The 14,063-nt window shown below is 41.6% G+C and overlaps 1 protein-coding gene across 2 annotated transcripts in view; it reads left to right on the forward strand.

Annotated features, from left to right (window-relative positions):
• znf423 (zinc finger protein 423) overlaps positions 1–14,063 on the forward strand; it is a 90,573-nt gene that overhangs the window by 70,671 nt on the left and 5,839 nt on the right. For both annotated transcript variants that reach the window (XM_088377498.1, XM_088377499.1), the window contains 2 exons: positions 11,295–11,426; positions 12,386–12,501. In XM_088377498.1, the coding sequence (XP_088233624.1) occupies positions 11,295–11,426; positions 12,386–12,501 (248 nt within the window). The remainder of the gene's footprint in view (positions 1–11,294; positions 11,427–12,385; positions 12,502–14,063) is intronic.

The raw sequence follows: 14,063 nt of genomic DNA on the forward strand, positions 1-14,063 counted from the left end.
TTGTCACAGAGTGGCGCTCGATCTCTGCAGGTTCGCACCACGGCTAGCCGCTAGCTAGCGTGACTCGTTTGCATAACTGCACCGTGCGGCTCGTGGCTCCCCGTGTTTCTTTTAAGGATGTGTTTGCGATTGAAACTGCAGCACATGAGACAGCTCACAGGTGTGTTATTGATGTTTGTGTGCCATCAACATTTGTCACATGTCGTCGGAGAAAAAAGGTGAAAGCAAAGTGTCTGAATCAATGCACCCATTACTTTTCCGTGCATACTGAGACCATAACCTCCGAGTAACCTAACTTGTCCTTAATAAGATGGTGTCAGGAATAGGTGAACCAATTACACGGAATCACAATCTGGATGTGCTTTGATTTGGAGTGTCAAAAACTGCGCAAGTGCCAGACCTCAACCCAAACAATCCGTTTTGTTATAAGCTAAATATTGTGATCCAGTGGCAGCTTGTCAGTAGAGGACACAATGTGTTTGAACATATGACAACCTCATTACTGGGATCACACATTAACAGTTTAGCACGTAATCCATGTACACACGCATTTTTTTTGTAGCAGGAAGACAAAGAGTGGCTGCGGAGGAAGACAGCGGAGACAATGAAACAATGCCCCCTAACCACCGCACTGACTTCTCTTTGTTGGAGGTGTGTGTATGCATAACCGCACTCGTGTGCGAGCATGTATTAATATTGATTTAGCATTCTGTCAGGGGGTCTTTGAACCTCACTTTCCCTACTCAGCCCCTCGGGACATGTTGTAGACACACACGTTCGCGCAGGCACGCTGAGAGGCGTCAAATATAATTAATGATAAAACCTGAAGCCTTGACAAAGAGACACTCGCCGTGTAGGAAATGTGTGAGACTTTGTGAATATAAATCCATTTGTGTGTTCTTGCATCACTGGGTGTTTGTGAGTCACAGAGACCGAGGCGATGAGAGAGAAAAGGGCTAAACTGTGATTCCCACTAGTGGCTTTGCTCTACATGTGAACTCTCTTAAGTAGGCTGGAGAACTGTTTGACTGAGCACTTGTCTATGCATACGCATTTGTGTGTGTGTGCGTGTGTGTGTGTGTGTGTGCGCGTGTGCGTGTGTGTGTGTGCGCGTGTCAACTTAAATGTTTAATCCGTTATCAGCTATTTTATGCTTTTTTAGCATAGGATATATTTTTGCCGTTTGATGCATACAAGTGTGCGCCGGGTGTTATGGAGCTGGTGTCGTGTAGCATAAAATACCATTTTTTGTTCTTGTGTGTTTTGTGGGTTGTTTAACATTTTATTGCATGAACGTGTGTACACGTTGAGGGAAAAAAAGTGTTCACTTAGAGCTGAAAATTTTCAGAGAAACTAAAGGTAACATAATAACATTTGCCTACTAATGACTTAGACATGCACATGGTCACGACAGACAACATGAGCTTTATCAAAAATCTTCATATAGTCAACATTTTATCAAGAAAAGATGTTTCGAAATGTTTAATGCAGCTTACTGTCAAAACAATTGTAAAAAAAATGAATTACACCTTTTGGATTTAAAATAACCAGACAACTGCCTGATGAAAGGCACGCTACTTCAATGCTAATACGAGTTAGCATCCATGTTGTCGTGCTGTAACCTTTTACGCACTGGATGGAAAACAAACGAAACACGTCAGCAGGCAATATAACAGTACTCAGATACTCGAACTCAGTGCTGTACTGATGAGCTTAGAGAAGAGCATAAGCATTATAAAAGATTACATTTTAGATATCTAGTGGCACTATTGTTATTGTTCCTCATAAAGACAGAATTGATACACCTCATGTGAAGTATTGTATAGGCTTACCTTTTTATTCTTTTTATGATTAAATCAAGGCTTAATGCTTTAATAGAGCAAAAAGCAAGACCATTTTGTCATTTTCTGTTCTCAAATGTGACTGTTTACCTGACTGTTCTTCATCGCTCTGCTCTTGTGTGTCAGTTGCTCTGCAGGGCTGCCTTTCCATCCATCTTTGGGGATTCTCTTCACAAGTTGCATTCGCACGCACACACAGGAATCTCTAGGCACATGTATATTTGATTTCTGCCTCAGAATAATTAATAGCCGTGTGTTGATTTATTTATTTGTTTGTATTTGAAGCAGACAAAGGAAAAGTGTGTGTTTTTGTGTGCTGGTGGGTGAGAGCAAAAGAAAAAAGCAATTTTTTTATTTTATTTATTTAAAGCGCATGTTTTTGGCAATTTAAATAGTTTGGCCAGGTTTACACTTTTGGAGATGGTAGCAGAATTATTCCTTTGTGTTTGGGAAATAACTCGAGTGTGATCAAGTGGGGAAATGTGTACACATATTTGGACAATAACCGAGCTGATTCGAGACGAATTTTTCATTCGTATTTCTGTAGACATAGTACAATTTTTGCCTCGTGTTGCATGCATCGTTATGCATTTAAGTTATCATGAATTTGAAGATTTAAGGTAACAACCTTCAATTGTCATTCCCAAAGTCCTTGAAGCTGATTACTTTTAAACTGATTTGGACTTTTCAGAGAATATATGACTTTGTTTTGTGGATTAACATTGCCACAAGTATCCACTTTACTCCCCCCCGTTTATTTATTTATGTATTTATTTTCTTACAGCCTCTCCACACCTGATGTTGGGTGACCCGCACAACTTTTCGTAAGGGCAATGAAAACACATTCAGTGGTAGTCTCAATGTTAATGAATAGTTTATCGTGTTATTTTTTTTGCCTTGTTGTGGCACTCACAGGAGTCATGTTTGTAGCCAGCAGGCATCACATACAATACACGCACACAAGCACATATGTGTGATGTGCTATGGGAGGTCTCTGGCCATGTTGCAGGTATCTGGCAAGCTATTCCACACGTGACCTCATCATGATTTACTGTCTTCATTAGCATGCTCTGCTGTGTGTGTGTATGTGTGGGCAATGCTTTTGTGCTTTAGGAGGGGGATAAAGTTGGCTTGCTCTGTATCTTGTGTGTCATTTTTTTCCAAAAGTTTTGAATCAATATAAATCATATTCTGTTGCTAGTCTCCTTCACAGTGTCTCTCCTAGTCTGAGTGGCAGATAAAAGCGTTGTCAAAACCTTGTTGTAAAAGTCTGGCTGCTTGTTTTGTTTTTGAAGGACCTCAGCGAGGTGCATCTTGGCATGCCCTGGCCTGGCATTGCTTGCGAGAGGTTCATGGACGCAGGCAGTAGGGCTTGGTGGGGGATGTGTAGGGCGAGGACATAGCGGACAGGCTGGAAGCAAGGTCACTCCTAGTGTGTGTGTGTGTTTTCCTGGGCCACACGCATGTTCATGTGACCTGTGTGATAGCAGAGGATATAATTGCACCTATTGAGTGATTAGAGATTAACCTTGCCACAGCTTATTTAAAAGTCGGGCTGACATTATCAAATGTTTTTGGAAATCGATCAACCTCAATTATTTCATTGGATAATCAGATGGATTAGTGCCCTTGTGTTGATCGATTTACATGGTTGATTTATATGACTTTGTCGATTTTTTATTTTCCTTTTTCTTCCCTCCAACCTGTTTCAAAGAATAATTTAGCATTTTTGTTTGCAGTCCAAAGTCTCATCTGTGGAGGTTGGATGCACCATTAGTTCCATTGGTATCCTTTTAATTGAGACTAAATTAGCTGTCAAATTGGAGCAAAACACTTGCGGCCTATCTGTTATCTGCTGTCTGTCTCACACTCTACACCTTTCTTCCTCTCTCTGGGTCCAGATGGGCAGCTTGCAGGTTAACTGGAACAGCTGGAGCTGCATTATTAGCATCCCGCTGTGCACTCTTATTGGCTTGGCTTCTCTCCTCCTTCCTCCTCTTTTAGTGCTCATGCTTTTAGATCATGCAAGCATACGGGGTCAGCGAGCGCATTATTGTTAGAATGTACAAATGGAATAAATAGGGATTGATGAAAAAAAAAAAAAAGAGCTACTTAACACACTGAGTAAGTCGCTCACACGTCATCGATGGTTGTCTATCTTGATAGGTGTTTTTGTGGCATTTCAAAGATGCGGCACGGATAAGCCGGCTAGCTCCCTTCGACTCCCCCTGAGAATGCAGATTAAAGAGCCACACACAGGCAAAAATAAATATGATATTAACAAACACACACACACGAGCACACATAGGCTGGGGGATTATATAAATGCAGGTAAACACCACCGCTCAACTCTCTCATATACTTCATCCAAAGGAATGAGAAGTGAATCACAAGTCACTCCGTCACATCTCCCTGGTTAGCCTTCCGTCAATCATTTTCATCCCGCTACACGCTTTGCATCCATATTATATGACCATGGAATTGCACGATTTGTCAAAACACTGATTGACAGACAAGACATTCAGATTTGACCCTTTCTCTACCACCTTGACAACTGCATAGATCAGAACCTTGATTATGGTTGCCATGGTAATTAGCCCTGGATACGGACATGCACGCTAACCTTGATGGGTGGGCTTTGGGTGCCTGTTCTAATCTTTCATAACCTTTTAAGATATAGTCAGTGTTGAAATATTTCTCTGAAATTAACCCTTGGGAAATTTCCTACTTGATCAGTATTTGGTAAAAGAAAAATTCCTTCTGAACCGACCTTCTGATATTTTTGTTGAATGCCAACATTTGTTTTTTGTTTTTTTTCCAAATAAAAAAAAAAGCATCCCTTTTGCATGCTCCCCACAAGTAGCAGTAATAGAAAATGAATGGATGATATGCAAGTCTACTCTTTTCCCCAACATTGACAAACAAATGAACAAATGCAACATGTGTGATGGGAAGGTCAAGTGTTTGTACAAAAGAGGTAGTGTTAAAATCTATTAGAAGAAAGAGGGCTTATTACATTGTAAATGCTACCATAGTTGCAGACTCCTTCTTTGCGTGTGCGTGGATGTGTGTTTATGGTTTATTCGCACTGATTAAGCTTACTCCCTCCAGGCTACTTTCAAGCTTTCAATTAAGATTCTAAACAGAAATATACTCTGCATTCATTACCCTCATCCCTCCTAACAAGCTAAAGTGTGTGTGTGTGTGAGCACGCCGGTGTGTTAGAGTTTGCGTGTGTTTGTTGGAGGAAGCGGTAATTCCCTATTTTCCCGTGAAAATCCTGAGCAATGATTCCAAGGCTGGAGCAATGATGTGCGCTGCTCTCCTTGTTGAATGTTAATTAAAGTCTCATTATGATAGCATGATACAAGACATTCATATTACCTGCTTGTTATTGCGGTCAAGTGCCCTCCGTATTGTGAAGTGAAATTATCCTGCGGTGGTGTTGTCATGCCATTATTAATTTCAATGTGTTAACTACAACGCAGGTTCAGAAAATGACAATCAAACAATGTTTATATTAGTTTAATTTTTTTCTCATATTCATCCATATTGATATTTTTAATTTTATTTTCTAACTAGATATTATTAAGGTACAAGTTTAATTATCGTTCCTTAATGCCGCCTCCCACTCAAACAAAAACATTTTGCAACATGTTTATAAAAATAAATATAGCACTCATTGATAGTTTCCGTTATAAAAATATACAGAACATATGCCTTGAATTTTAAATGTCCGAATGTGAAATTCCCTTTATCTTATATTTAGTTTGACAGTAAACTTCAACTGGGCATGGCTATAAACAACTTTTATGGTGAATTGTTCCCAAACTGACAAACTAATTCTTATAGTGAAGTGAATTGAGTTGAGTTCACTGTCAGGAAAATTGTTCGAACCACAGCATGAATCTAAAAAAAAAAGTGCTGACACTTGTATCACTACTACTGTATGTTCAAAATTCTGTATTTCTTTGATTCGTGGGCTTGTACACAGACCTGCGTGTGCGTGCGTGTCTATACGTGCGTGTGTGTTCAGTTTTTGAGGCTGCTGGATTTCACAGCACACTTCTACTGTTATGTAATCTGAGAGGGAAAACCCATCCTTAACACACACACACACACGCATACCGACTCTCCTTCCAAGACACACATGCACTTGTGCACCGCATGCCAATTTGTGCTTGCTAACCGGCCATCGCCATATGCCAGTATGGCTTGCCAATAGTATGTTTATGTTTTGCTGTGTGACTCATTTTTATTATTTTTTTATTATTAATTTTGGACCTATTCTTACACCATGAACCTAGTTGATTACGTTCTATCAAATTGTACAAGAAACCTTCAAGTCACTCATTGGAGCTGCCAATAAAGGCAAATAATGGCGCAATCCCAGTCTTGACCTTCACGGCATATGACATATGGAGTCAATCATAACTCCTCCTGTCATAAAATTACTTTTATGCTTGTGAGTATTATCACTCTACATCTGTTGTGCCACTGTTAGTGTTCAATAGCCGTGAGACTGATGTTATTTGTTGGGAAACTAAAGAGCAAAAAAAATGCCAAAAGGATGGCTTCTGTCTCAAAAAAGTCTTTAGTTGTGTCACTGGTATCCCAAGGCGCCAATGTATTGATATTTTATGTACAGCTAAATGTCATTACTGTAGTGTTGTGTAGCTTAAAATAGGCTACAATTGTACGGATCCACAAGACTTCTACTTTAACTAAAAGCTCGATAGCTGCCGGCTGCGAAAGACCTTTTTGCATGCCGAACACAAATCCCCACTGCTCGCAACTGAACAATCTGGCCATTTCTAGAATCATTTTAACTGGAGGCATCTTAATAACCGTATCGTGCGAGATCCACTTGCCGTGTACGTCAACAGCAAATGCATTGTTGAGTTGTTTGTCGTCTTGGTTTCCATGCTGTCTTTCTACGGCTGCAGCGTGGGCCTGGAGCCCAAGAGGGATTCCAAAAACAAACACACCGTGAAGTTAGCAGACTATAATCACGCTCTCCTTTAAAGTACAAACACAAATCTCAGTGTCGGAACCGTGCTTGCAATTTTATTTCGGGGAGCTGGCTTTGCAATGGGCTATAAAATGAACCTATCGCAATGTCAAACCCTGCTTTCAAAGGTTGGACAATCGCTCATTGTCATTCAGTCTAAAGTAAGGAAAATCCACACAGAGAGATAAGGAGTATTCAGATGATGAAAATATTGACATTTACCTCACGGAGCGAGTGATAGAATTAGAGGAGGGATAGAAAATGAGAAAGGGAGAAAGTGTGTGTGGGTGGAGGATACCCAAGGGACCTCCACACTGCAGCATTCTTTGTCTCCGTTTGTGTGTGTGGGAGCTGGAGAGACGGAGAGGGTGAGTAAGGTGGGGGTACACTTGGGACCCCTCCAGCACTGCAGCAGGTTTTGTGTGTATGTATTGTCCAGCCCCCACACTACCAATGGGTCAATCTCACCCCCTGAACCTCCCCAACCCCCTCCACTTGGTTGCTATGGAAACACACCTTGAGCAAAGCCCCTGGAGAGTTCGCTATTCCTCCACCTTCCATCCACTGCTCTCCTCCTCGCTGCACTTTATCTCCCACCATCTCAGGTACCCCCCTCTACCCTTCATGTCTTCCATCCCGCCGTCTCTCTCCCTCCATCCCGTCTGCATCCGTCTTTTCCCCTCTGCGCCTCGCTTTTGGCTGCCGTCCCCCTTGCTGTCCTCACCATCTATCGCCTGGCATCCTTGACGGCCTCTGCGCCGCGAGAGACCAAACACACACTCACGCATGCCTACATCTCTTCCCCACACACACACTGTTTCAAATAGTTTTGGGAAGGAGGGGCTCGACAAGTGCAAGGAGGGGCAGTAATGGAGGGTTGGTACCCCTGGGACCCCCTGCAGCCATTGCTGAGGTAGTAATAGAGGAAAAAGGGGCGTGGGGTTTTAGGGTTAGTGGGTGCCTGAATACCCTGAGGAGCTTCACAGTCTATAGTAAGATAGGACATTTGTGTCTGTGTGTATGTGCTTGCGTGTGTGCATGCATGAGTGTGGTATGTAATAGGGGGTAGGCAGCCACCTCAGGGACCGCCAAGCTCATTTATGCTCTGCTGCATGTTTCACTCAGTGTGCATGTGTGTGTTTGTGTGTGTGTGTGTGTGTGTGTGTGTGTGTGCGTGCGTGCGTGCGTGTATGTGTGTGTGTGTGTGTGTGTGTGTGTGTGTGTGTGTGTGTGTGTGTGTGTGTGTGTGTGTGTGTGTGCGTGTGTGTGTGTGTGTGTGTGTGTGTGTGTGCATGCGTGATGCCACCTGGTCCCTCTCCTCTGGTCAATTAGCAGAGAGAGTGGAGGGTAAGATGAGAGAGACTCAAGCTAACGCGGATACCAACAATCAGGCCAAATTTGAGCATTTTCCCTGACAATCGAAATTAGCAACGGCAATATTAAAATGAAAAACTATCCTGATCAATTATCCTGAGTTGTGGGATTTCTTAAGAATGTTTTCCCCCTTTCTCACTTAAAAAATGGCTGTGACAACTGTAAATGATAAACATATTCAATATGATATTTGTTGCTATTCGCCGCTATGAAAGTGACAAGTACATGTAAGACGTTTTCACCAAATAAGTGACAGCAAGCAAGAATAGTTTTGCTAGCTTCCTCTTTTCCTCTTCTACTACAATTACTATACCTCTTTGTATCTTCCCACGGTCTCGATGCCCTGTGGCACCATGCTGCCTCTTACAGCTCAATCTTGGTAATACAAAGATATCTGTTTTGGGAAGGAGACTTAAGCTTGGCAATTTTTTTGTTTGTTTTCTTGATAACACCAAACACCAGTTTTCATTATCTTGAACTTTAACCTGAACTTCCTAAAAATATATATTTTTTTTTTCTTTCCAGATAATGAATAAAAAAAATGTTCGGCTCAATAATGTAACCCCCAATGAGAAAATGAAGTAAAAATGTCTTCCTCGTGCCCTGCTTTTCATCGGCGTTGTCCAACCAATCAAGCCCAGAAAGTAATATTATGAGAATTGTTAGCACTCCTGGAACAAACGTTAGTGAATATTTTTTCTTATTTACGTATGTGGAAAAAGACAGAAATGTCTTATTTTAGATCTCCCTAAAATACATTATCACAGAGTCCCAGTATTAACCTTCACCCGAGTTGCCTCTTTTTTTTTGTCTCTTTCATCCCTCTTTCTTTCCCCTACGTTCTCCGCCCCAGCATGGGCCTCCTGTGCTTGTGTGCGTCAAATGCACGCCGTGAGACAAAGTGTAACGGCGGGATGCTCTGCGACTTTGTCATCTCACTATGGGTCACACACACAAACGTTCGTGCACAGACTCGGTCTCGGGGGGAGATGGCATATCGAGCGTGCCATCCCCACACATGCTGATCAAAACAATGTGTTTGTCACAAAAGACAACTCTTTCATGAGGCGCACACAACCGCATAGTAGTTGGAGGCCCTTGTTCCGGACAGCCCAATTAAATATCGGAAAATCCAAATGTTTCCCTTAAAAAAACTGCCATATTCTTAAACACCGTCATAATCATAGTGTGAAACAATTGATTAAACTACAACGCCGTCTGTCATTGTTTGCCGCCCACCATGTGACTCCCCCCTCGCCGCTTCAATGTCCTCGTCAATGATAATGAACTCGTATCAGTCTCGCCGTCCCTCGGACACTCTGGCGCCCCACATAACCCGGCGGTCTTTGAGGTTTGCCGTGTATGGGTGATGTTTGGGGGGCGCCAGTCGTGGAGCATACCATCCTCGTAAGCCTCTGTGGCACCAGACACACACACACACACACACACACATGCAGGCAACTATTGAAGCAGGATTAGGGCACCCTTGTCGGCCTTTGAGGCAAGGAAAGCTGGCAATGTGTGTGAGCGTGTGCGTGTGTGTGTACTTGTCAGTATGGGTGTCATGGATGTCTGACTGAAGATGTTATTAGCCTCACAATCGACTGCAGCTTGTTGTGCTGACTGATAAATGCTTTTTTTTTGTCACTTATTCAAGATTCAAGATTCAAGAGTTTTTTTATTCGCCATGTTTGAGCGTGCCAAACAAGGAATTTGACTTCGGTAAATCACAGCCTCTTATCACAGGAGTACATGTATTAAATAATATTTTACAAGTAGTGTCTTGATTTTATATTTTAAATTTTTATTACCGTATTTATCAGACTATAAGGTGCACCGGATTATAAGGTGCAGTCTCAATGAAAAGCCCTGTAAATTTGGAAATGAGAAATTTCCATCAAGGAACATTTAATTAACCAAACCAGTACCGTACATTTTTTTTTCAACTTCAGTTCCACAGTCATACATAAGGCGCACTTGATTTTATGGCATACGAATTTTTTTTTTGTCATTTTAAGTACGCCTTATAGTCCGAAAAATGTAATATTAATCACTTAGAGGTGCTGAGAGCATTGGGGAACGATGACACTGAGACACAAGCCGTTAACTTTTTCTATGGTCTTCCACGTAGAGTTCTTCAAGCAGGAAACCAAAAAAAAAGTGCAGATGCAGGCAGCAGATGGCCACATGGCCTTGTAAAAAGAAACAGCCTGGCTCTGTTTTTTAAATACATTTATATCGAGGCATGCGGCGCAATTGTGAGTTGCGATAACATACAGCACATTATGAAAAACCGTGACGCACCGAATCATGCAGATGTGCACTCATAAAAATTCAAATAAAAACTTGAATGTTATACGTTTATATCATTAAATTGTGGTGGTTTTGTCCCAAAATTTAATGGGACGAGTAAATGGGCTTTGGGCCGTCCAAATTAATCAGCAACCGAGGGACCGGAATGACGATAAATAAAGTGAGCGACGAGCTAAGTGGGGGATACACCGGACAGTGGGGGCCGTCGGGTAACGAGTACCGAGAGACGGAAGGGTGGCTACAGGATAGCGATAGATCACTCACGGCCCCAGTGGGGAGGACAGGCAATTACCAGTTGGGGCATGCGTAGCTTTGGGACCGTCAGCTGTTAAGCGTGCGACAGGGGATGGGAAATAAAAGCCCAATGTGCGGCAGGGATAACAAGAAGATGGATGTGACTGATGTATCCCAAAACAAATGTACCCCAGAGTAAAAAATGCTGGTAAGGACAAACTTAGGACTTGTTTAGTTTAGCATCCACTCTGTAATCAGCTTGATGGAACATCTGTAGGGACTCAGATTTGAAATGACTGCTCTGGTCATTCTCGATTGACTTTTAACCCACTTGTAAAGTTTTCAAGCAGTGAGCGACTGAGTCTTTGTACTTGTGTTACTACCTCACGGTGTTGCTGTCTGTTGTATCTGTTTCCAACATCTGGCGTGAACACTGTATTATTAAATGTAAAATATGTCTTTTTTTTTCATATTGCTCGATCCAGCCTTAACGTGCATATGTATCCGTGTCCTATTTGCAGAGGAGGGCATCAATCACGAGTGCAAGCTGTGTAACCAGATGTTTGATTCACCTGCCAAGCTGCTCTGCCACCTGATAGAACACAGTTTCGAAGGCATGGGAGGTACCTTCAAGTGTCCCGTCTGCTTCACAGGTGAGAGAAAAACAGTGCACGTTCACCTTCAAGGACATTCTGTAGGGAACACGGAAGTGCTTGATTAGCCGTTCAAGAAGTACATTTTTGGTTCGTTGTTTTATTTTTTTTTAGGTTGTTTGTTTACGTTCCTTGAACCCTTGAATATGATACCAAAATGGTGTCACATCAAATATGGTAGATGTCTTTTTGCTGTTTAATGTTTTTTTTTTTTTTAACATCATGCACAATGTTCTGATTTTAGAATGTCTCTGTTTTCTACATTTGCTTTTGACCCTCCCTTGTTCTGACTCTCCATCTGCATTTTCTTCGCCCTTCTCTGTACACGCACTTACGCTTCCCATGTCACTTCATCTCTCTGATGGCCTTCTCCAGTTGTTGAGTCGAGTTTTGTGTTGTGTGCTCGTTCCCCAGGTGCACAGCAGTCCTTTAAACTTTAACTCTATTCCTCGGTGGCCTATGAATTAGTAAAATGCCCAGCGCTCCTATGGGGAGTCTTAATAATTCAACACATACACACTCAGTGAAAATCAGAAGTTTACTGAAACAAAAGAGAAGCAAAAGAAAGGGAAAAAAAACTCTATGAAACAACAGTGGAGCAAAAGTTAAAAAAGGAGGGATAATTTATTGATAAATACCACAAGGTCTGCTGAGGATAGCTCTTCTTGTTTTCTCTGCTTATTTCCCCTGCTTCATCCAATGTGCTGCTCTCCCATTTTTTGGCATTTTCTTTCAACCTGTGATTATTTGTACAGCTACGTCACTGTTTATGATCTGTTACGCTCACAGTAATCACGAACCTTTTACCGTAAAGTCTATCAGTAAATAAATCAGATGCTGTCTTGAATAGTTAGACTAGAGGTCACTCCAATGGAGCACTTTTGCAAAGTTGAAGCCATTTAAAAAATTTTTTTTTTTACATAAAGGTTGAGACTTCTATGTTTTTTTTCTCCCGCCAGTGTTTGTACAGGCCAACAAGCTGCAGCAGCACATCTTTGCAGTCCACGGTCAAGAGGACAAAATATACGACTGTTCGCAGTGTCCTCAGAAGTTCTTCTTTCAGACTGAACTGCAGGTAGGTTGGCTTCTTCCCGTGCGCGTGTGCATGCATGTGTTCCAATGGGTCGATGGGATCAGTCACCCGAGTGGAGGTTATAGACCAGCTGTGGACTGGTCAGTTATGAGGTTAATCGCCAATCTTGCATTTCATCGCGTCATTATCTACCAGTGTCATCTCGCGCCAGACCAGTGAGCCCAAAGTGTTGACCTTTTTCAACTTACGCGATAACTAAAGCACTGCAAACTATATAAAAAGTTTTTTTATACACAATTTATGCCACCGTTTTATTTGCAAACTGTGATATTGTAAATATGAGCATTTTTTGCAGCACACAGACGACAGTGTTAATAATTGATACAGAATCAACCAAACAAAATTTAAAGGTCCCACTGCAAATACTTTTTTTTTTTAATGTATTCTGTGACACAATCATAGCTGCCAATGGATTGTACGACTGTATGACTAACAAACCTCAGTTGCTATTTAACATGAAGGGATAATTAGCATCTAGCATTGTGCACTTTTCCTAATTGACATTTGAAAGCCCCCTTGAAGAACAGCAGTCATCTCTTAAGTTCATGCCATCTCAGGAGCATTAACAACTCTGCGATCTTTGGTCCATTAGCAACAAATGAAAACTTGACAATGTCATATGGAAATGGTAGCTGATCGACATTTACATAAATAATCTACTGACCTACTTTGCAGCCAAAAGACGGACACACGTGTTGTGGCAGTGATGTAGGACTGATGTTGGTGGGCATATGGCCGGCCAGTCAATTTGACAGCGGGGTACCTATTGGACCCTGACGGTTAATGTCCACACAGACACAACTCACGGTCCACATGCTGACATTCCTCTCACTTATGCACATGTCCCGGGTGACTCCTCACCTATGAAAATGTATTTCAATAACTGAGTTATTCTAAAATCATAAGGAGAAAAAAATGTTACACATAATTATCTGATTAAATTGATGGTTAATAGTTTAGTATTAATTCCACAAATACAAAACACATGCACAAAAAATAATATTTAAATTATTTAAAAAATCTGAAAAAATTATATAAAAATTGTAACGTCCTCATTTGAAAAACCTGGCATGTGTCGATTTAAAAAATAACGTAAAAAAATGTGGCACTGATCATCAAAGTTGGCCCACCTCTTGAATTTAAGGTAGCATAAATCATTCACCCATTGCTATTTTTCAAATATCATTTTTAGTGGTGTAGAGTCTCCGAAACCTCACGTTTCTATACCATAGTTGGAATGAGCAAATCAATCAATAATCAGTTCTACACAAACAACTAGTCAGTCTTATCCTCCATGACAGTTTATACGGAAGTCAAAAAGGTTGTGTAAGGTCATGAAAGATTCTTTCCTTTTTTTTGAGGGACACTCAACTCACTGTATTTCTTCCCCTTTGGCTGCTGCACTTGAGGCTTTATCCACCTTATTAACGGTTTAGTGGCCATTCCACGAGTGTGTGTGTGTGTGTGTGTGTGTGTGTGTGTGTTTGTGTGTGGGTGTGTGCGGGTGTGTGTGTGTGTGCGGGTGTGTGCATTTGTGATAACCT

The sequence above is a fragment of the Syngnathus floridae genome, chromosome 6 (assembly GCF_059516105.1).
Source record: "Syngnathus floridae isolate MCC-2025c chromosome 6, RoL_Sflo_1.0, whole genome shotgun sequence".
NCBI lineage: Eukaryota > Metazoa > Chordata > Actinopteri > Syngnathiformes > Syngnathidae > Syngnathus > Syngnathus floridae.